The sequence below is a fragment of the Haliotis asinina genome, chromosome 13, assembly GCF_037392515.1.
Source record: "Haliotis asinina isolate JCU_RB_2024 chromosome 13, JCU_Hal_asi_v2, whole genome shotgun sequence".
Taxonomy (NCBI): Eukaryota; Metazoa; Mollusca; class Gastropoda; order Lepetellida; family Haliotidae; genus Haliotis; species Haliotis asinina.
The window spans coordinates 22,239,514-22,262,519 of NC_090292.1; the positions used below are offsets into that span (position 1 = coordinate 22,239,514).

At 40.1% G+C, this 23,006-nt stretch overlaps 1 protein-coding gene across 1 annotated transcript; it reads right to left on the reverse strand.

Moving 5' to 3' along the window:
* Positions 1-13,296: 13,296 nt before the first annotated feature.
* LOC137259420 (uncharacterized) lies at positions 13,297-19,602 on the reverse strand. Its single transcript, XM_067797081.1, has 5 exons — positions 19,308-19,602; positions 18,664-18,848; positions 17,479-17,564; positions 15,893-16,088; positions 13,297-13,413 (listed from the first exon to the last, which is right to left on the reverse strand). Exons 1-5 carry the CDS (start codon positions 19,600-19,602, stop codon positions 13,297-13,299), a joined length of 879 nt encoding a protein of 292 aa, XP_067653182.1.
* Between the last annotated feature and the right edge of the window lie 3,404 nt (positions 19,603-23,006).

Sequence of the window (23,006 nt, forward strand, 5' to 3'; positions counted from 1 at the left end):
ATTTCAGTAAATGCATGGGCCCCAGCTGGGTTTACACCATCCCTTCGTCTGGAGTATACAGGAATGTCACCAAAGGTCCTGCCAATGATGACGAAGTTACCTAAAAGGGAATTCTACTGATGCAATTTGGATTTGCCGACTGTCCCTAGTTGGTGAAAGTGAGTGAGTGGGTGACTTTAGTTTTACGCACTCAGCAATATCCAAGCTATATGGCGGCGGTCTGTTAATAATCGAATCTGGACCAGACAATCCAGTGATCAAGAATATGTTCATCGATCTGCGCCATTGGGAACCGATGACATGTGTCAACCATGTCAGCGAGCCTGACCACCAGATCACGCTAGTCGCCTCTTACGACAAGCATAGTCGCCTATTATGGCAAGCATGGGTTGTTGAAGGCCCATTCTACCCCGGGTAGACCTTCACGGGTCGTTAGTGAAAGTAGTGCGTTTAGTTTGGTTCATAATTATTGGTTCGTGAATCCGGACGCAGGAAAAGCCACGCTCACAGAGACAATTTAATTATATCTACTAAACTAGTGGGCATCCCAAATTACTAGAGTGTCAGATGTTTCATATTGTATTTTTCACAATTATGTACATATTAGTTTTAAGTCATTTAACAATTTTGTGAAAGTTTGTATGTTAATAGTTCATTCCAGTTTCAGAGATATCACTTCATATTTGGATATTTATGCATAATTGTATAACAATCACTTTGCATTGCAGGTAGAACATTTCTTATCTATAGTAATGAAGGCTTTTCTACCAACAGACCTGGTCATTTTGAAACTGACTAGACTCAGTACAGTCAGCACGAAACATATCTATTAATAGCCATGAGGTCAGTGCTATTCTAGTTTCATTAAAGGTGGTTAGTTAGGGTCAGTACATTATTATGTGCCCTTACTTGATCCAATCTGATTGGATCATTCAAACTCATGTCCTCTTCAAGTCCTCAGTCCATTCTCATTGCTTCCACTGACAAGACATTTATCCTGTGCTGGAAAATAACATCATAAACTCATGGGCAAAAGAAACTTATCACTTTAAAATTTCCATTTACGCTTCTAAACAAAACTGAACTAGGTAAAACATACTGAGAAAACATTCGCTAAAACACATTTTTAAGCTGAGTAGCAAGCAAAAAACCCGAGATATTGTGATTTTCGTGAAAGCACGAAAAACAGTGAAAAAGGTTTTTTGAGTGTAACCAAAAGTTCTCGTGCACATTGGTTGCATAAATACAGCTGTTCGACAGTGCAATCATGCATTATCAAAAAGCATATCAAAGTTATGCCACGACTGTCATCGGAGCAACGCAATAGGGCCATCGGTATGGCCCATATGGGGGCGTCACAACGTCAGATTGCCAGAACATTCCACTGCAGCCAGGCAACAATCAGCAACCTCCTGAGACGTTTTCAGCAGACAGGTCAGACCACTGACCGTCCAAGATCAGGTAGACCAAGGGTTACGACGCCCGCCGAAGACCGCCATATCCGTACGATACACCTACGGAACAGATTCGTCACAGCGACGTCAACGGCGACCACAGCCTTGGGACACCGCATCAGCAGACGAACCGTACTAAGACGTCTCCGTGCTGCTGGTATCAGAGCTCGCCGTCCATTCCGTGGAATGCCCTTGACCCGCCAACATTGTCAACGTCGGCTGCAGTGGGCACGAACAGTACGTCGGTGGCAGCGACGTGACTGGCAGAGAGTGCTCTTCACTGATGAAAGTCGTTTCAACTTGTACAGAAATGATGGCCGAGCCCGTGTATACCGACGTAGAGGTGAGCGATTGGCGAGGAACTGCATTCAAGAGGTGCACCCATTTGGAGGAGGTGGTATCATGGTGTGGGGTGGGATTTGTGCTGATCAGAGGACACAGCTTGTCATCCTGCATGGAAATCTGACAGCCCAAAGGTATAGGGACGAAGTCTTGAGGCCAGTTGTTTTGCCCTTTGTGCGTCAACAGCCAAGAGGTGTTCTTTTGCAACAGGACAATGCACGTCCGCATACTGCCAGAATCGTTGAAGATTACCTCAACAACGCCAACATCAACGTTTTGCCCTGGCCAGCACGTTCCCCAGACATGAATCCCATTGAACACCTCTGGGATCATCTCGACAGACAGCTAAGACAACGACAGCAACCACCAGCAAATCGCCAACAATTGGAGCAAGTTCTCTTGGAACTGTGGCAGAGGATTCCTCCTGACGTCATCAGGCGTTTGACGACATCAATGCGGAGACGTGTACTAGCGTGCATTGATTCAAGGGGTGGACACACTAGGTACTGAGTGCTCAGACACTTCCAAGATTCAGTTTTCCACACACTCTGTGAATGCAATCCTCTGTGTAAACTTTCACGTCCACCCCATGTGTCATCTACCTCACTTCCTGCATGCATGAACATTGACAGGGCATCAACAAATACAGTTTTTGCTGTGTAAATGGCTTATCTTTCTTATATAAACATTCTTTCTGACATTTTTTTGTTTTTGTCGTTTTTAACACAAATAATGTCGGGTGATAAGTTTCTTTTGCCCATGAGTTTATAACATCGCCAAAGGTCAGTTTCATCTTTATATCAATTAATCAGTGTGTATACCTCTAAATGCTATATTGTTGATGTTTGTGTGTTAATATAAGCTGTAACGTGTGTGTATGTCTACAAGTTCGTTTCGGCTTTTTCAATAATTCAATAATGTTTACGTGTATGATATTTAACATGAATTCAAATCATTCTATTTCATTTAAGTGTTTTCAGTCTTCCATGAGTAAAGGTTGCAATTTTGGATGTTTAATTGATTTTACTTACGAGAGAAAGTATAGTGTGTATGTGAATGTAAGTATGAATGTGATATAAGTTTGAACTAGTTATATTATATCCTAGGCGTTAAAATGGTAGAGTATATATGTATGATTTACGTTATCCCAACTTTCACGTTGATCATTGTTTATACATATTATATGTGTGATTGATTGGCTTGACAGCTTGACAGGGCTGTACTGTGTACCCTAGTGCCATACACCGGGTAGACATTGCATGTAGCATGATTATATATATTTATGTAGTATTGCTTTCTTTGCAAGAAGTGATCGCCCCTCGTAGTCTATTTGTCCAGAGCCAAAATTACTGACATGCATACCTGACCCCAAATATACACTCAGCAAACTAGAACAGATTTAAAAAAGCAATCAATGAACTTATTTCAGTGTCGGAATATTGCACCAGGGAAAGTGGAAATATTCTATGTAAAATGAACGGGTACGAGCGGAATCTTTCCTAGTATTTTATCTAAATGTTGTGATAGGTGATTTTACACCTCATATATACATTAGTGACTTATGCAATTATTGAATCATGTATTGTTTCAGGGTGACGTTATTAGTATGGAATAAATATTCTCACACCCGTAACCAGTGTCCTGGATTCGTTAAAATCCGATCACAATCCCGGTTACACCGGTCTTAGTGATGCTAGAGCAGCCTTGTGTGACTGACCCCATTCCGCAAGCAGAACAGACAAACAACAACGTACCAGTTCTGTTTAATTTTGAATGGCGTGTAGACCACTGTGGTGCATTAATTAGGCTGTCCAAATACTAGGGCAGGCTGGAGTAGGTCAACGCCATCGTAAGCATTTACATAGCACGTTTTGAAGCGTGTCTTGTCAAACGTGGAATATGTCCGTGTGATGTTTCGCGGAACATCAACAGCAGAGCGCATTTGTTATCAAGCAGTGTTATACGTTGTGTTACTATGCTTCTCCTTTTGTATACACACCAACTTGGTTAAGCAACCCTTGACGTATTTTTCGATTGAGTAAGCAGAGATCTTAATCCTTTGGAACATATCTGGGACATATTTTGACGACGTGTGCAACAATGGGATCCTCCTGTACAGAACCATTAACATGAAACATTCCTGCGGTATAAATTTAAATTTACTTGTATGGTAATGGTTTTGTATGAAAGTCATTGCTTTTATTAAAAAGCTAGCAACTATCATCGTAAAAGTCAACATGAATTCCAAAATATTTGTCGCTTTCTATGAGTCAACGGATCGTACTGGTTAGAGAAACTTGTTTTTCAAACGTGGTATTCAGGACAAGTATTATGTACGTGCTGAAAGCCTATTTTTGCAAAAATCCAGGGGCTGGCGAACCATAGCTTGTGTGTATTTCCCGAAAAGTGTTATTTTAGAGTAACATGCTGGTTTTAATTCTAAGTGTGATTCTCTATTTTTATACTGTCCCTTGACACGTTTTATATTTTGTATATGTACGTCATTGTTAGTATGGTGTGCGTCACTTTTATCAACATGCCAGCGATATCACCGCGGGGGACGCCAGAAATGGAATTCACACATTACACACATATATTCATTATAAGTGTCTAACTTGTTCCCGTCATGACATGGCTGAACTATTGACGCTGTTATTTTCAGCACTCACTCACTCACTCACTCACTCACTCACTCACTCACTCACTCACTCACTCCCTGGATGTTTTGCAATTTCTCCAACAATTACATGTTCAAACATGTCTGTAAGACAACCAAATACTTTTAGGGCAAGATGACTGGTTACGGTGCATGGACGTGCAAGGGTCGAGCCGACCTGTGACCGGGTGTAAAATCCATGGAATCAACATTGTGTGCAGACTCTTTCCGTGTTGTCACAACCCCTAGAGTGCAGTACACAACCCTGTGCACTTAAAAAAAGAACCCACGAATCCGTTGGTATTTGACCAGATGGTGACCACATGAATACGTGAAAACACCTAGTTGCAGGTACAGCGACGTGCAGCAAACTTGGACAAAGTATTGTGACTATGTGTCCCAGTCCACTCAGCTGTGAATTGGGTACTTCGCCTGGACGGGAGAGCCACAATAAAACTAGGTGTGTCTAGTGGCAGCAAGAGCTGTATACTCCCCAGGGAGATGAGATTGGTAATACTATGTAACGCTTAAATGGACATCCAGTGATCGAGGAAAGCAAATATCAGCACCTTGAGCAAGCACTAGTTGCTTGGATATGTGCACTATCTAAACATCCTATGATAATAAAAAGAAAGGCCGACATGCAGTGGCGTCTCGCATACCACTCAAACATGCAATGGCGAGCATGTTTACCCGTAACACCGTGTTGAACCTGATCCTCGGTTTACTTCTGTGTGTTGGTGTTGAACCCAATCCAGGCCCTACTGAGAGACAGTCAGGTGATGGAAGGCTACTCGAAGTAGTGGTGCTATAAAACAGCTGTATGTATCATCAGGTAACGAGCTTCATCAATCTAAATCGATCCTGGTGTGTCAATCCATTTCAGATCTCATACTCACAAGTTTGCCGAAGTCGCCAAGTCGAAGAAGGATGTACGCAGGATGCATGTCACTTGTAAATATAAGAGCACAGCTACATTTGACAGAGGAGCGATGTGATGCTCTTGCAAACGAAAATGTAGAACTTACAGATTAGAAGAAAAGGTTGACTATTTCACTATACAAAGCTAAACCGAACGAATCCTTTTTTGACGGTGAACACTTTATAAAGGATATCATTTGTAATTATTTAGACATCGATGATTCTAAAACATGCATTAATCGTGCTCATCGCATCATCAACGGCAAAGCGATTGTGACTCCGATACCCGATGATCACGCTTGAAGAGAGATAGTTACAGCTGCCAAGAAGCTGAGAGGTACAAATGTGTGGATCAGGAAAGACTGCTATAAAACATCAAGCCTTTCAACTCTCACGCAGCCTGCGTGAGTCTCACGTATTTGAGCCTCAAATCATGCACTCACGCGCAGGTACCAACATCTCACGCATTGAGAAAATTTAGCATGGATGCTTTTCGTATGCATCTAACAACACTGACATTCGTCAAGGCAATGCTGCCATGTGTGGCTTGAAATGAGACCTAAGTATGATAAATATCACAATTCTATTGTGTGGTGCGACTTAGAATGTGAAATTCTGAAATCAAAGATATATAAATTATTAGACAATTTTAGACTAACTGGAAGTAAAGATTATTAAAGGAATATGTTCATGCAAGAAATATGAGACATTTATACAGACAGAAGAAGAGGGTATGATGAGTGCCAATTTCACAACTTAGTGGACAGTTCAAAGGACAGCAGGGTATTCTGGCAAAACCTAAATAAGATGACTAGCAACAGGAATATCACACCACAAATAAATCAGGAACATTGAAGTGATTGTTTTAAGGGCGCCTTTAACTTCACAGACAATACACTGGATAAATCAAAACTAGAGGAAGCTGGCCATACATTGGAGAGCCACTATGAACCTACGTGCAATGTGTACAGTGATATTTACAGTATGTATCTCCAAGAAGTAGAAGCGGCCATAAAAGATATGAAATCAGGTATAACAGCTGGTCCCGGTGTACAAGAGCAGAGATGGTGAAAGCTGATCTTTTAAGTCCATATCTTGTCATTGTATATAGTGCCATCCTAACTAGGAAAAAGTGTCCTATTGAATGGGCCAAGGGATTACTCGTACCTCTCAACAAGAAGGGCGACATTCACTCGGTCAGGTCTCTCACTCATGGACATTTTCAGGAAGATATTTTGTTCTATTCTAAACAGCTGTCTACAAACATTTGCAGCACTTAATGACAAGATTCCTGAAGCTCAGGCAGGATTTAGTAAAAACTTCAACACAACTGATATTTTTACGTCACAATGTTTAATACAGAAATACTATCAGTGAGTGAGTGAGTGAATATTTATCGTCACAAATACCTATCAAGGCGAGGTGGTCGATTCTATCGTTTGTTTGTGGGTTCTAAGAAAGCTTTTGATTCCATAAATTGGAAACTTCTCTGGTATTCACTGTTAAAGAATGATATTCATGGACGGATCCTTAATGTGTTAAAGAATAATTATGGACTCAAAAATGATGTCAGCTGTCCGAATAATCAACACCCAAATGTCCAAATACTTTAATTGTCTTAGCGGACATGACAAGGATGTGTCCTGAGCCCCTTTTTGCGATGTGTGGGATTTGAATTTTTAGAATTATTACTATTGTTTTACGCTGACGATTTGTGTATTTTCGATGACTCTGTTATAGGCCTGCAAAGAAAAAATGACATTTTGAAAGACTACTGTACATATGTAGCATACGTCACTATGATAAATAGTTTCTTAAAGGAGTACTGTTAAAGACCTCTCTACATACTACAACTATCTTAGTATACTATCCTCTACTCGTCTGTCATGGACTAAATGTACAGAGACGCCAGCGACCAAAGCAAACAAGGCATTATTTTCTATAATGAAGGTAATCTACATGTATCCAAATATTCCAGTAAGCTTTAGAAGACCTACCGAACTGTGCACCTACCGAACTGTGCACCTACCGAACTGTGAACCTACCGAACTGTGAACCTACCGAACTGTGCAATTATTCTGTAGGATCCGATGCTAATATTTTCCAAACTACCAATAATGTTCCTCCGGAAACAATATGACAAATTCAGGGTCAGGTTTTCGGTGTTGCTTTTGCTGCATTCACTCTAGGGGTGGATTGTCATTTTTCACCATTCAGCATCCCCTGTAGACAAATAGGTATTTAAACAAACGTAGATCCTTCTTGGGGTGAGCAAAGACGAAGGCAGTTTTTCCCTTCCATCAATAATGCAAACATTGTTTCCTGTGTCTGAGACTCAAACTGATGTCGACAGAACCCAGTTCCTAACGTCTCTAGGAAGCAATTGCGGCCTACAGTGGTCAGATTCGACCATGGTGATGACTCAATATGCTGACGTCCATGTCTTAACTCTACACCAAGACTACGTGGGCAGTGCATTTAACGTCTTAGGAGACAGTGTGGTTGTGGGTCCGGATACCGTACATACGGCCTCATGTTCACCCCTAGACGCCGTATTCCTGTACTCCTTCAACTATCGTCTCTCCGTGTTACAGCTTCCGCTGTGGGTAGCTAGGTGTTCCTCTTTGCTTCGAGATAGAGTTGGTATTTACACAACGTTAAAGAAAAGTGAATTAGATATTTGGGACACCACCCACAAGTTTCACACGTAGTATCCATGTGGAGAATAGAACCCGTTCCTTCGGCCTGACGACCAAACACTACAACTACTCGGCTACTCTGAAACCTTATGAACTTAACTTACCTAATCAAGCTACGTACGTATATCAGAAATCATTGAGAATTTAAAGATTGTAAAGTTTTTATTTCATTACTCACGTATTAAATGTGAATGTTAGCAGAACAAAACTCCAGATTCAAAGACAGGTGCACAATTAGTTGAAGTCACCATGGGTTTCAGTGCAGGCTTCTTTGCGGCAGGGTATAATACCGATCAAGTCAATGATGTCCCAATATCGTCTTTCATTTCAGCAATATTTGTCAGATTGTTCTCATTGACACTTTCCTTCAAAAGTCCCCAAACATTTTCTATTGGATTTATGCCAGGGCTATGGCTTGGTTTGACCCAAACACACCTTAAATTTTGGTCTGATACAAAGATTTTTCGGTTTGTTTTATTTCAGTGCATTTGGAGACAGCCACAAATACCTTTCATCTGAGAAAATCACATTGTCCCAGTTAACATTTCTATCTGCAAGCACCAGTTCAACCTTTACTCCTTTCGTTCAGGTTTCATGATCGGTGTGGGAATTCCCCGACTTTTCTGCCAACCCATTGGAGGCAGCTCAGATCTAATTGTCTCTATACAGACCGCCACAGTTCATCTATCTGTCATATCTAGCCGTAAGTTTTCTAAGCTTCTTCGTCTGTTTTTAGAAACAAGAATACCAAGCCATGTCCTGTCAACGACAGTCAATTTTCTGGATCTGCCTGTGCTCAGTGCCATATCCATTTGAAATATTTTTCAAAATATGATAAACAGTGGACAAAGGGATGGCTGTTCTACTTGAAATCACATGGACTTTGCTCCATGTCTTAATATGCATAAAATTGCTGTATGTTCTCTGTGTCACCTTATGTGATTTTGGAGAATAAAATTTCTGTTCTGTTCTGCACAGTCATAGACACACAATGCCCTCACGCACAGATACACACAATCACGGACCCATATACCGCCTTTCATTCACATATATACACAATCACAGACACACATACACAGATTCACACAACCACAGGCACAAACCGTGACTCATACAGTGGCACACAATTAGACACACAATGTCACTCATGCAGACACACACAATCACACACACACGTCACTCATACACAGATACACACAAGTACATCTACACAGCGTCCTTAATACACATACGCAATCTCAAGCACACAGTCACATATACACAGATACACTCAATCAAGAACCCACTCTGTCGCTATTTAGATACACACAATATCACACACAGACACGCACACAATCAAAGACACTGACACGCGTACATACATACACACAATCACACACACTCAATCACAGACACACACAGACCGTATCTATGTTGGGAATCTACCCATGGTCTTCGTTCCAACGAGCGAACCACCAGACTACCAGACTACTGGGCTTTACACTTTATACTGCTGTTGTGGAAGCTTTCTTTTTTGTGGACACTGTTTTGTGTCGTGCTGAAGATATCTAGTAATGCAAAGCTTTTCGGTTATAGTATATTAAGCAACATATTATTTGGCTTTGAAATGCAATTTAATACTAAAAATAATCCTGTTCGCAAAATTGTTACCAGTTTTAGAACATCGTAACATATATTACAATTTAAAATTGGAACATACCAATGTGTGTCCACTGCTTCTCTCGTATGTATGTATGTGTTTATGTATGTGTTTATGTATGTATGTATGTATGTATGTATGTATGTATGTATGTATGTATGTATGTATGTTACGTTAATGAATATCAATGGTAAAAGCCTAGTGTCCATAAACTTGTTCAGTTATTCGTATATGATAAGGCCATTGTAAAATTGGGTAACTATTTAATATATTGTGGTCAAATGATAAGTTCTCACGCTGCTTATCATACCCATATACATATGTGTATTTAATTTCAAGACGAGGAACCAGATGGTTCAAGTCTTAATCAAGTTCATGTTCTGTTCTGTTTGGGTTTTTCTTTCATGTTTTAATTCCGCTAACAACAATAAGTGATATATTCCGGGTATATCACGGTTGTCCATGCAAGAAATGGACTTCACACATATAACCCATGTAGGGAATCAAAACCGACTTTACATTTTTACGAGATAACACACTAATCATGCAATACTAGTTGAGCTGAGTTGATCGTCACATCCGCATTATAGCTACGAGAACAGATCCGCAATCATAAACATTTAAGTACAAAGTGCATATGGGTTTTCGAAAACATACATATTTATTAAATTAGAATATGTCAATAGTACAAAATTAGAAAGTTAAAGAATAGAAAACAAAAGAAAAAAATCCAAAATAAAACAAAAAAAAGACCCCAAAACAACCAACCAAACAACCTCCCCCCCAAAAAAAACCCCAAAAAACAAAAAAATAAAACATGCAATCGGCCATTCACTATACATAGATGCTATTGACTTTAATCTACGTCGACACTGACTTGACACCAGAATACATTTTTACTTAAGGGAAACATAATATTTGTTTAACTGCAATACGTTTAATAGTGTAACAGGTGGCATAAACATAACATATAACATGTTTCATATTTCATATTTCAGAGAACATTAGGTCAGAAAACATATTGTAAGTGTATGTAATCACTATTGCTGTTGTTGCCAACACCGATGAAGTATACATGCATATTGAGATGCTTATTCATTGTATGACGGTTATCTGTGAAAGTGTATTGAGTATACACATATAAATGTATTCTACGTGTATTATACACACAGTGGAAATAGAAATGGTAAAAGACAGAATTGATAATAGCAATAATAATATAATAGAATGTGACACTGTTGTTCCTTTCACAAAACAACTTTGACTAAGGTTAACCTTAACTTTCATTCTTTAACATTGTACTAAGGTTAATTTAGCGACTTACGATCACCTTGTGACTTTGTGAAAGAAGGCCTTGATCAATTTAGCTTCAATATTTCAACCATAATGATGGCGGTGAACTCAGATAGAGGATACAGATTCGGTTGCAGCTGGTAATCTGTTATCGGCACTTATAATTTCCTTGAAGTACGTTTCTATTGTCTCGCGCCTTTCTTGTAATATAGCACATGTTGCATCGATAATGTAAGCCAAGATTAGACAACTTAGATTATAATATATAGTCATGGTGAGGAGAGGACGTCGGCAACATTTTATGCATTTTTCGGTTCCAGCAACAACTCAGGCTTACAGATGTCACACCAGTGGACGTAGGATGTCATTTAGTGTGAACATGTGTCTCATTGTCACTTGGAGCCCTAGTGAATGTGTAGTCATAAAGGGATATCCACAACAAAATACTTCAAGTCCTAATGGCTTTTGGGATCTGTTGTGCCAGGGATAGAATACAGTGAGCTACTTCTAAAGCGAACTCATTTCGTATTATGAACTGACGGATGTAAAAAGAAAAGCCCTTTCAGTACAGACCCTATGATATCCAATGCTCCCTAAACACCTCTATAACGAACTGAAGTTGGTGATTTAAGTCTGAAATTGTGCGATTGTTTGACTTATATACAGGTATTCTGGAAATTGCTATTGAATTGCAGACGTAAGCAGAAAGGTATACTAACGCTTAGTCTCGAAATATGTATAAACTGAAAAGCATCCCAAGAGATTCAGAACCTGAGTAAAATCTAGACACTGTGCGGATTCCTTTTCTACCGAGTGGGAACTGGGCGATATTAATCCAGGCATCTCGTTATTCACTTGACAATTTTAGCCTTCCATTTTTCAGAAAGGGTATGCTCCAATTTTGCTTGGTTGTGTGACTACTACACCGATGTGACACAGACGTGCCAATTCTGTCCCACAATGTAACATCCGTGAAACCCACCTATGCTCCCGTATCGGCTGGCGACCTTGAAAAAATCGGTATATAGGACCTTGGCGTAAGCTCTGTGTATTTTCTTTTGACAACGATTTGCTGGTTCTGCACTATCATTCTCCTACTCGCCCTCATTCGTGTCTGCATGAAACACGAGAAACACACACTTAAACAATTGGAACCGACGTGCACTCTGCTGCACAGTCATTATTTCTTCTCACTTGTGATTCTAAATGCGGAGTGAAAGTCGTCAGTGGGGTTCAGAGTACTCAAAACACGTTTCCTACGGGAATAGGCGTGCTTTTCAAATCGTACTTGAGTTTTGTGCTCGAGTTGCCAAGTGAAAACAAACCCGTGGTGCGTTTCAGATTTACATTTATGGATGAGCTGACGAGACCCGCGCGTACCTGACCAGTTTCTTTAATATTAATACGCGAACTCAGCAACGACTCGGCCTGGAGTAAACACTGACGAGGAGCATATAAACGTGATTGATTGCATTCGTTGGTTTGTTACTTACCGCCGCACTCATCGATATTCGCGCCATAACACAGCGGTTAGTAAAGAGTGGAGGCATGTCTATACAACAACATCAGCATCGACCTACGCTGAGAAACGATGACATGTCAACAAAGGTTGCGAGCAAAAATGACCCGATCCCGTTAGTCTCCTCTTTTGACAAAATTGGTTGATGAAGATTAATTGTATATCGGATCACCACAGGAGTTGCACAACAACCCCAATACGTATATATAAATCAAGACAACATGTTAAAACGTAGGCAATATGTAAAACCAACACAAAACGTAAATAAATATGACGTAATGTGTAAAAAATAACGCAAAATGTAAAAAGTGTCTTTAGTGCAAAATGTGCAAAATGTGTAACAGTTAACGCAAAACGTAACGACAATAATTTTTAACTTTACATGTAAACAGTTAACGCTACATTGCTAAAAATACATGACACCACAACTGTAGGCCGGACCTTGACTGGCCACCGCAGTGAGTGAGGCATCACGTTCATATGTAAAGGGATGCATGACATTTCAAAACAGTTACTACTACATCATTATATAGACGGGCAAAAATATTTGTCTATGAGCGAGAGTGAGTGAGTGTTTACACCGGATTGAGTTCATATGTGGGGGAGTGATTTCGAAACAATCTTTAAAATAAAGCGTTATTGTATCGACATGCATAAACAATCATCTAGGTGAAAATGTGATTGAGAGACCCTCTGAAGTGTCTGGGTGAACCTTTAGCAATATAGTGGGGCACACAACTGTGCCCATGTGGGGAATCGAACCCGGGTCTTCTTCACATGTACTTGACTTCCACAGACTTTATGCGACTGAATCTGACATCCAGGGTCACAGGTCCCTCCACAGGTACTACCACTGGTGCTCTAATGAAATCATTACCATCGATGAGGATCTGAAATTTTCCATGAATATTTGTTAAAACGTGAGGATCTTCTATTCGGTATCCCTTGGGCTGAAGGAATCAAGGTTAGTTATGTCCTGCTTGACTGTGTCGATTGTTCCATTACAAGGAATATTAATATATATTTCAATGTAAAACAAAGATCGTTTTTGCTAATGTTAGTTTTCCTTGAATTACTACTTTGTCAAGAAAATAAAGGACTAATGTAGATTGTAAACATATAAATGATACAGTAACTTCATAATTTGTTGTCTAAGATTAAATTCGTTCCTTCGATTGTTACTGGCTGTATCCCCAAATCGTTTTAAAGTGCTGTAGATTTTTGTCCACCTGAGAGATTACGTATGTCACGAAACATAGAAAGCAGAGTTAGATCTAATAGTTTCAAAATACTCTTTTGTCATTTACGGCTAGATTTGTCAACATTCGCTAACATCTGATGAGATGGTGTAAATCCAACTAGGGTCCATGCAGGATCGAGAGAGTGAGGTTAGTTTTACACTACACTCAGCAACATTCCAGCTATATGGCGGCGGTCTGTAGATAAACGAGTCTGGACCAGACAATCCATTGATCAACAGCAAGAGAATCGATCTGCAAAACTGGGAATCGATGACATGTGTCAAACAAGACAGTTAGCCTGTCCACCCAGTTCCTTTAGTCGCCTGTCGCCATGATAAGCATGGGTTACGGAAGGCCGACATTCTAATCCGGACCTTCACGGGTTCCATGCAGGAAGCAAATGTGCAGTGAGTTCTCATGGGCTTCGGTATGGTCTACCTTCTGTTGCTGTAGATCTACAGTCTGTTTTCATATGTTTATGTCTCTAATAGAGGATATAGTGTCACATGCTAGTGACAGTATTCTGTCTGTGATAGTTTCTTTTGTTTTTTGTCACTCATTACTCCGTAATCAGTCTGTGAATGTTTTCAACGATGCTTTGGGTCTTTGTCCAGCTAGAAAATCTCCATAGAACTCGTGAGCAGATGGAAGTGAATGTCCCTCCAGGAGCTTTTGCCCTAAACACAGATATGCCACTCCACACGTTAACTTTCGGACTGTACTTTGGACGCTGATACAGAGTTTTTGTCAGTTTGTTTGGTCCAGAATTTTAGTGTAATAGGACACAGCCACACAGGACTTTCATCTGAGGAAATCAGATTGGACCAGTTAAAATTTCTATGCTGAAAGCACCAGTTCAGCCTTCGCTCCTTTTGTTCGGGTTTCATGACCAGTGATAGAATTCCTTGACTTTTCTGCCACCCCATTGCATGCAGCTCAGTTCTAACTGTCTCCTTTCAGACACCCACAGTTCCTCTATCGATCATATCCAGCCTTAAGCTTTCGAAATTTCTTCGTTTGTTTTTAGAAACAAGAATAGCAAGCGGCCTCCTTTCACTGACACTCAACTTTCTGGGCCTACCTTGGCAAGGTTTTTCAAAACACGATAACTAGCGTACTGAGGGATGGCTGTACAAACAAACTAATGAAACATAATTAAAGGCGTTGTCTCTCTTGAATGAAACCAAACACTTGAAAGTTGGTCAACGATCTTTATACTATGTTCAAGTAAACATATTTCTAAATTTCTCAATAATGTTTGGTCATACTGTACATCCCAATTTCTCGAATCGTTTAGCGTATCGTTCTCAGAAACTGAGTCTAAACTTTGGAACTATATCCGTTTCGTCATTTCAAAATATCAGCCAAGAACTATTGAGACTGAATATTCATTGCAAAGGTGGTTGTTTAAGTAAAACGTGGTTATTTTCCTTTGAAAGTCCTTAAACCATCGGAATGGACTGTCTTGGAAATTCAACTTCGAACAGATAACTGCTTATCAGTCGGTATGTGTATTTGTGTAGATACTTAACATATAATAATAAGGAAAGGAGATGAATTATATGATTCGCACGATTCGCCAATGACACCAATATATGTCAATGAAAATGAAACAGAAGGTCCCATGTTCACTTCAGGAAAACACATTTTGCCCATTGCTAATCATCTTTACAGCACGGACTGAATTAACTGTCGTTTTTGAAAATCTTAGGATTATTTTCATTGCAGAATTATAATCAGATTCGGTATAATGATATCACTTCCTGTTTGCGAAAATGCATGCATATGCAGCGCAAGACAACTTTGAATGAGAAAGTGTCGTAACCCGTGACGATCCGGCTTGGAATTATTCTTCAGCAATCCATGGATGTTGTAACACGTGAAGATGCGGGTCGGCATTGCTATTAAGAGGCTTGTCTTAAACAGGAAACTAAAGGAATAAGATAGTCAGGGTTGTTCAATTGGTGACCACAAGTCATTGTCTTCCTCGATCGAATCTGACGTTGCTGATCACTGGATTGTCTGGTCCTGACTAGACTATCTACACACAGCAACCATTTAGCTGGAATATTGCTGAGTGCGGCTTTAAACGACCAACACCACCAAACCACCAAAATAGTACACCTACCAGAAAGTGGTTCTCGGTTATTCTTACGAGGACATCAAAGACCACGTTTGGAGTAAAGATGAAACTGGATGCGTAAATTTCTGTGTCCCAGTCGCCTGACTTTGTGTTAAAGAATGCCTGCCTTGTTGGCCAACGGATGGACAGGAGGAACGGTACAATGTCGTCTTTGTCAGAGGAGTGTAGGAGTAGATCAGTACTGTAATTCGACAATTCATACACAATTACATTTGGCGGTTGGTTTCTGTTCTTTGAAGCTTTTGTCAGCTTCATTAATATTTCATATTTCTGCTCAGTTCAATTATGTTTTCAAGAATACAAACATCAGTATTAATCCATGTAACAAGCATGCCTCATGAACCATTATGATATTAGCATGTAATGTGTTCACTTGCGTGTGAGACAAGCATGTAATGTGTTCACTTGCGTGTGAGACAAGCATGTAATGTGTTCACTTGCACGTGAGACAAGCTTGTAATGTGTTCACTTGTATGCAATGTGTTCACTTGCGTGTGAGACAAGCTTGTAATGTGTTCACTTGCATGTGAGAGAAGCAGGTAACATGTTCACTTGTATGCAATGTGTTCACTTGCGTGTGAGACAAGCATGTAAAGTGTTCACTTGCACGTGAGACAAGCATGTAATGTGTTCGCTTGTATGCAATGTGTTCACTTGCGTGTGAGACAAGCAAGTAATGTGTTCACTTACATGTGAGACAAGCATGTAACGTGTTCATTTGCATGTGAGACAAGCATGTAATGTGTTCACTAGCATGTGAGACAAGCGATGTAACATTGTTCTTTCGAATAACTTTGGTTTTACGCTGCCTTTACCAGTATTCCAGCAATATCACGGCGGGGACACCAGAAATCGTCTTCACACACTGTACCTATGTGGGGAATCGAATAAGGATCTTCGTCGTCACGAGCAAACGCTTTAGCCACTAGGCTACCCCACACCACATGTATGGTAACAGAAACGGTAACAAACTTGCATACCTTTCTCTGTATGGTAACACATACAATGCATGAAACCTTTGAATGAAATATCCCTCTCGCCACTAGCATAAGGAACGTACCAGTTCAATTGTAATGACATGTTTTCAAGTTTGGGGATAAAAAACATACCGACAGCCCAGCCAATACTACGCTAACCCATTTCTTCTCGTCACGTGTTTTGGAGTTTTAATGAATGATTACGCATACTCCTTTAAAACTAGTATTGAAAATCATTGATCTCAACATTGAAGAGATTTTCATTGTCATCTAATCTCAGAGAACAACCCTGAAGTGGTGTACAGACGATATATGAGTATATTCATAAGTTTGGTTTCAGCCAAAGTTTACGAAACACGAACCTTCCACCACCCACACCCGTCCTGTTCATGATAGGCATATCATAGAACAAATCAGAGAAAAGGTGCCCCTACACTTTCAGTAATATTCCAACAATTTCACTCATTGTACCCATGTGGGAAATAGAACCTGGTGTGGCTAGTCACTAGGCAACGACACCACCCTTTCTTCAAACCATTATTCGAGGAGTGAACGTGTTGGTTGAGAAATAGAATAGGAATTTTGACAACTTACTGGCCTACTCCATTGCCAGACCCTCTCACTGTCATCTCCACACCACGGTATAATGGTTCAGGTAGATCAGTAACAAATGGAGACGCCTGCCATTGAGAACAAAGAGTGTTAAGTACAACTTTGCATGTCAGTAGTGATCAATGGACACTGTATTGACGTATCTAGCTTTAAATGGTCATTTAAGGCAATGCAAAAAAAAAATACGAAACTGAGTTCCTAATCGGATATTGGCCTGTTTGTCACGTGATCTGCATGGTTCTTGGGACGTTTTATGGTTATACAACGTCTTTGTTGCAACAGATGCGGCGTTTATGAAGATGAACAGTCTTTGAACCAATCAGGATTGAACGATTCAACCCAACAATCTACAGACATCAAGAATATTGTACACCTACCATTATTTAGCAAAGACAGTTAAGAATAATCTTGACCTACCCTTAACCACCTGGCTTAATAGTAATCATAACAAGCGTCAGTTACGCATATTCCACATTAACCTCTCTGATTGTATGAACTCAAATAGCCTCCATGTGTGGATATCTACTCCTAAACGTCGAATCTATTGCAATAAAGAAATTGTCAGTCTTATATTTTGCAATAAAGAAATCGTCAGTCTAATATTTTGCAATAAAGAAATTGTCAGTCTAATATTTCTTCAGGCTACCAATAACACCTGGACAATGTTATGAAGAGAGTGATGGTATGTAGTACAGCTTAGCTCATGCAAGGTAAATAGATAATGTGCATCTGCAAAACGAGCCCCGAGCAAGGCACGTGTATCGAGGACCGTGCAGAAGACACGTGTATCGAGGACAGTGCAGAGGACACGTGTATCGAGGACAGTGCAGAAGACACGTGTATCGAGGACCGTGCAGAGGACACGTGTATCGAGGACCGTGCAGAATACACGTGTATCGAGGACCGTGCAGAAGACACGTGCATCGAGGACAGTGCAGAAGACACGTGTATCGAGGACAGTGCAGAAGACACGTGTATCGAGGACAGTGCAGAAGACACGTGTATCGAGGACAGTGCAGAAGACACGTGTATCGAGGACCGTGCAGAAGACAAGGTCTAAATTGGGAAAGTACTATGTGGTGTAGACAACCTGAACACTGGCAGTTGTTCTGAATGTAAACTGGGACAATCGAGACAAGAAAATGTATATTTTCCACATGAACCTACCGGATCAGTCCAAAACAGAGTCAGAGCACACTTTCCTATGTTGAGGACCCCTGTGCCAAGAGAGCACTGTGAAGAGAATCGTGAAGAGGGAGAGTACGTGAATCCACTTCTACAGACCACGTCCACTGTCTGGTTTACCACGGACAGAGACAAGGCATTCTCCAAGCGGAAGTGGTCGCAATCAGCTGAACATAAATTGGATATCACAGAACATTTTTCAGCAATATGCATGAGATCGCTCTATTGAAAATCAACGGTTAACAAATGTCCCTCACGGGATATACAAATGCTCTTAAGCTGACATGGGTCTAGAACTATTTCAAAACTAAACCTGTAGAAACAAAGGTACTTCACCTCCCGAAGAGAAGAGTAAAATCAAGATTATCCCGTAATTCTCGAAATTTGACCAGAGTGGAGAGGAATATTTCAAAGGCAAATGTGAAAGATCGATATTGTCCTCTATATGTGTCAAATTGATTTGAAAATGATCACATTTCAGGTGTTTGGGGATGAGCGTATGTTCTTCACGTCCTTCCTGGATCCTGTTCCGCAGATTCGAGTACTAACATCCCTCATACAACTAGAATATCACCGAGTATGGCATTGGAAAACACACTAACAGCTCATGGATACTTTATGATTACCTGCATAGTACTGCCAGCCCGTGTCGTCAGTTCCCCTTGTGTTGACGAAAGATTTGTACAGGCGACATCGTTTGGATGTTGGGTTGTACAACAGCATGTTACAGAGGGGGTGATGGTGACAACGTTCTCCGCACGATATCCGTTCCTCCACCACGCTCTCAGAGACAAAGGTGTCGTTAAATAACAAACCATCCAAACTTCCATAGCGTTGGAAAGAACGTCTGTCACAGGACGGAACGACAGATAGTGGATGGCAGAATATGACACCCAAAATAAAGAACTCCCGTTTGTACATGGCCTTCTCTGAACTAATTAAGATCAGTCGCAGCAGTTGCTGACGCCAGTGTCAACTCGGCCCCATACGATCGCTGGTGGTATCGCCAGGAATACGACGTGATTTATTCATTAGTTCACTAGGGACCATTGTCAGACCCGATCAGGCATGCCCAAGTGAAGAGCTATTTCCCCGATGTCCCCATTTACATGTCGATCCCGATGGTGGACTTGTAAGTGGAAGAATGCTACACAAGACAAACAATCCCGTTCCAGGTAGTTGCATCTTATGTCTGGTTGCATTCCGTGAAAATTGTCACTGTATGGACGGTTTGGACAAAGATGAAACGTGTAGAGGTAGAGTAACTAATGAATGTTTGATTTCCCATCATCAAAGATCAAAGGAATGGAGAATCGTTTTGCAGAGAATTTTCGACAAGCACTATCTTGAACATGATTTAAAAACATACCATGAACACTAAAATAATTAATGTGTAATATGTTTGAAAATTAAAACTATTTTAGATCATAAAGATTGTAGTACGATATTGTCGATAATGCATTTTTCATACCTATGTTTTCAGGTCGATGATATTTACAATTATCGGCCGATTTTGCCACCCTTCATACAATTACGAGGCTACTACGCGGCTATTACATCACAAGTCCATGATGGTAGATCATCCCTATTTACAAGATACTTGTGTGGATGCCATTACAATTGTCGCCAACCTCAAAACAGTGAAGATGGCAAAGACAGGAAATATCATTGCAATCATGTCCTCAAATAGGAATCGTCGGTTCACTCTTGTCAGCCACACAGGTGCAGTCAGCACTGTGTTTGTTGCTCCAACCATAATCGCTTTCCTCTGTGGCCGCAAGTATTAGGGCTGGCTAAAATGATCGATAATTGTAAATATTTTCAACAGGAAAGCTAAGGAATACTTAACGTTAAGGAACGTTTGATATAAATAATTTTAACTTTTGGGGTCTAAAATCATTTGACTTTCTCTAAACGTACAAAAAACTGTTACAATATATTCATGTCCTACTTCTATGCTATGTCCAGGGCGCTGTTTCTTCCTATTCCATGCTATAGCTTGTCTTCACCTTTTCTTTTCACCTGTCATATGAGATCTGTTCATGTCGTTCACGTTTTTGCACAAGGAAACGTCTCCGATTCGTATCGATAATCGATATTTAGAGAACGATTGTCGGTATCCATACCTAAACTAAAATGATGTCTGAATGGATATATCACCATTACTCAACTAAGTTATTTTCTTGCTCTTGATGCAAAAGTGAGTGAGTGAGTTAAGATTAAAAGCCACATCGGCAATATTTCAGCCATATCGTGACTAAAACAAGTTCTGAATTCATAAGATATGCATATGATATATAAAATCCTGTCAACGAAAGACAGTAAAACACTAGATTATCACAGACTGAGTTAAAACTATGTAGCCGGTATCTTAAAAGGAGAAAAATCATTTTAGACGAATCAACGTAAAATGGGCAATAGATCGCCAGCAGCTGAGGATAGATGACCATACCAGGGACCATGAGGACTTACAGTGCCTTTGCTACCTGCATGGACCCTACACCATCACCTCAGCCACTGGCGATTTTAGAAAACAAACTAGCTGAAAATTAAAATAACAAAAATGCTACAGTTAAAAATTTGGTATATTTAAATTTTTCTTTGAAAGTTTTAGGTCTTAGACTCTCAGGGGGACAATAATTTTACGGTACTTTAACCCCCTTTGAAGGTACAGCCAAAAACAATCAAAGTTACTAATCAAAACTACCCGTCATTAAAACACATCTACTTACAGAACATATTTATCAAATTTCATTAATTAAATCAGTTTTACCATGGAAATATTCTTGACACAAGACTGTATTGTCGCCGAAGATGTAGCAGAAATATTGATTAGAAATACAATTTTGTACACACGTTTAACACAATGAAACGAAATGGCTTTGACCAATAATGCACCTGCAAATAATCAAAATCATGCACCATGTGAAACAGTAGTGCAAAAAATGTTGCGTTGATGGAGAATATTATACTTCAAATCAGTTTTGAACAGTGAAGCTGTGTTTAGTAACTACCATGAGCACAAAGGCAAGCTTCTACACGTCTTTGTTCTGGAGTTGGTCACCTCCTTTGTCTTGGGGTGAACTTGGAGACCGTGAACTACCTTCCAATAATTTCCAAAGCAGATCAGGTGACATTGCAATTTAGATCAGGTGACATTGCAGGCCAGTCAATATGATGTTGTGGATCTGAATACCTCCTTCTCGGGCATTATCATCCATGGATAGGCATTATCATCCATGCCTATAGGCATTATCATCCATGGAAAGGCATTATCATCCATAAATGGATGGGTCCGTTTATTGTACCACAGGAGTGATCACAGGTAAACTTTAACCGATCAGACGGCATGTGTGAAATGTAGACCCAGGCTCGATTGTCCACATGTGTACACTGTGAAACCCATATCTGGTTTCCTCCACAGGGATTTGCTAAAAGAGGCGTAAAACCATAGACTCTTACTCGTATGCCAATGAATCGTATGAAAACAAGGTTATGTATTTTTGTCTGATGATATGACCATGGATTTTTATGCCTGTTGTCTGCTTGAAAACATTCAAATTGTCTGAATCGAGTATTTATTTTGCATTTGTTTATGTTTATTTTTTGTTTCTTTATTGCAAGCACTCTCACTCATTAAAGTTGTCTGAATCGAGTATTTATTTTGCATGTGTTTATTGCAAACATTTGATGCCACGGCGGGATGCCTAGTGGTGTAAGCGTTTGCTGGTCGTGCCGATGATCCGGTTCAATTCCCCACATGGGTGCAATGGTGTCAACTCCATGTCTATTGTCCCGTGCCGTTATAATACGGAAACAGAGCTAGGGGAGATGTAAAACCGTTTTCACTCACTCTGGTTAAGGTACGTGGCTACTTAAATCACCCAGGAGGAAGGTAACAAATTGTCGTGATTTATTTCAACTTGATTTGTCCAAGTCCACTGCCATTTAGCACACAAGACGTGTAAATATCACATCTACACAATTCAAGACACATTCCAGATGAAGGTAAAGATATTCTACTGTGGACATATAGGATTTTACCAGTGAAACCGATTACATGTCAAAGTAAATCAATTTCAAAAGTTATAATTAATATTTTGCAACCCATGCTTATCGTAACAGGCGACGAACAGGGATCACTGGATTATCTGGTCCAGTTTCAATTCCTTACAGACCGCGGTAATATAACTGGAACACTGATGTTGGGCAATGGAGACTTTAGGAATGCTTTATTGTGAAAACCTTCTTTGATATGCATTTTTCTACTTTGAAGTAATTAACGAATCAACAATATTCATTTGTTTAATCACCAGATGCTGGAC

Coding starts and splice junctions, on each gene's coding strand:
- LOC137259420 (XM_067797081.1), bottom strand. CDS start 19,602: ATGTACAAACGGGAGTTCTTTATTTTGGGTGTCATATTCTGCCATCCA. Junction 16,089..17,478: donor TCTGGCAATGGAGTAGGCCA/GTAAGTTGTCAA, acceptor GTCGAATTACAG/TACTGATCTACTCCTACACT. Junction 13,414..15,892: donor TAACCGAGAACCACTTTCTG/GTAGGTGTACTA, acceptor GGAAAATTTCAG/ATCCTCATCGATGGTAATGA.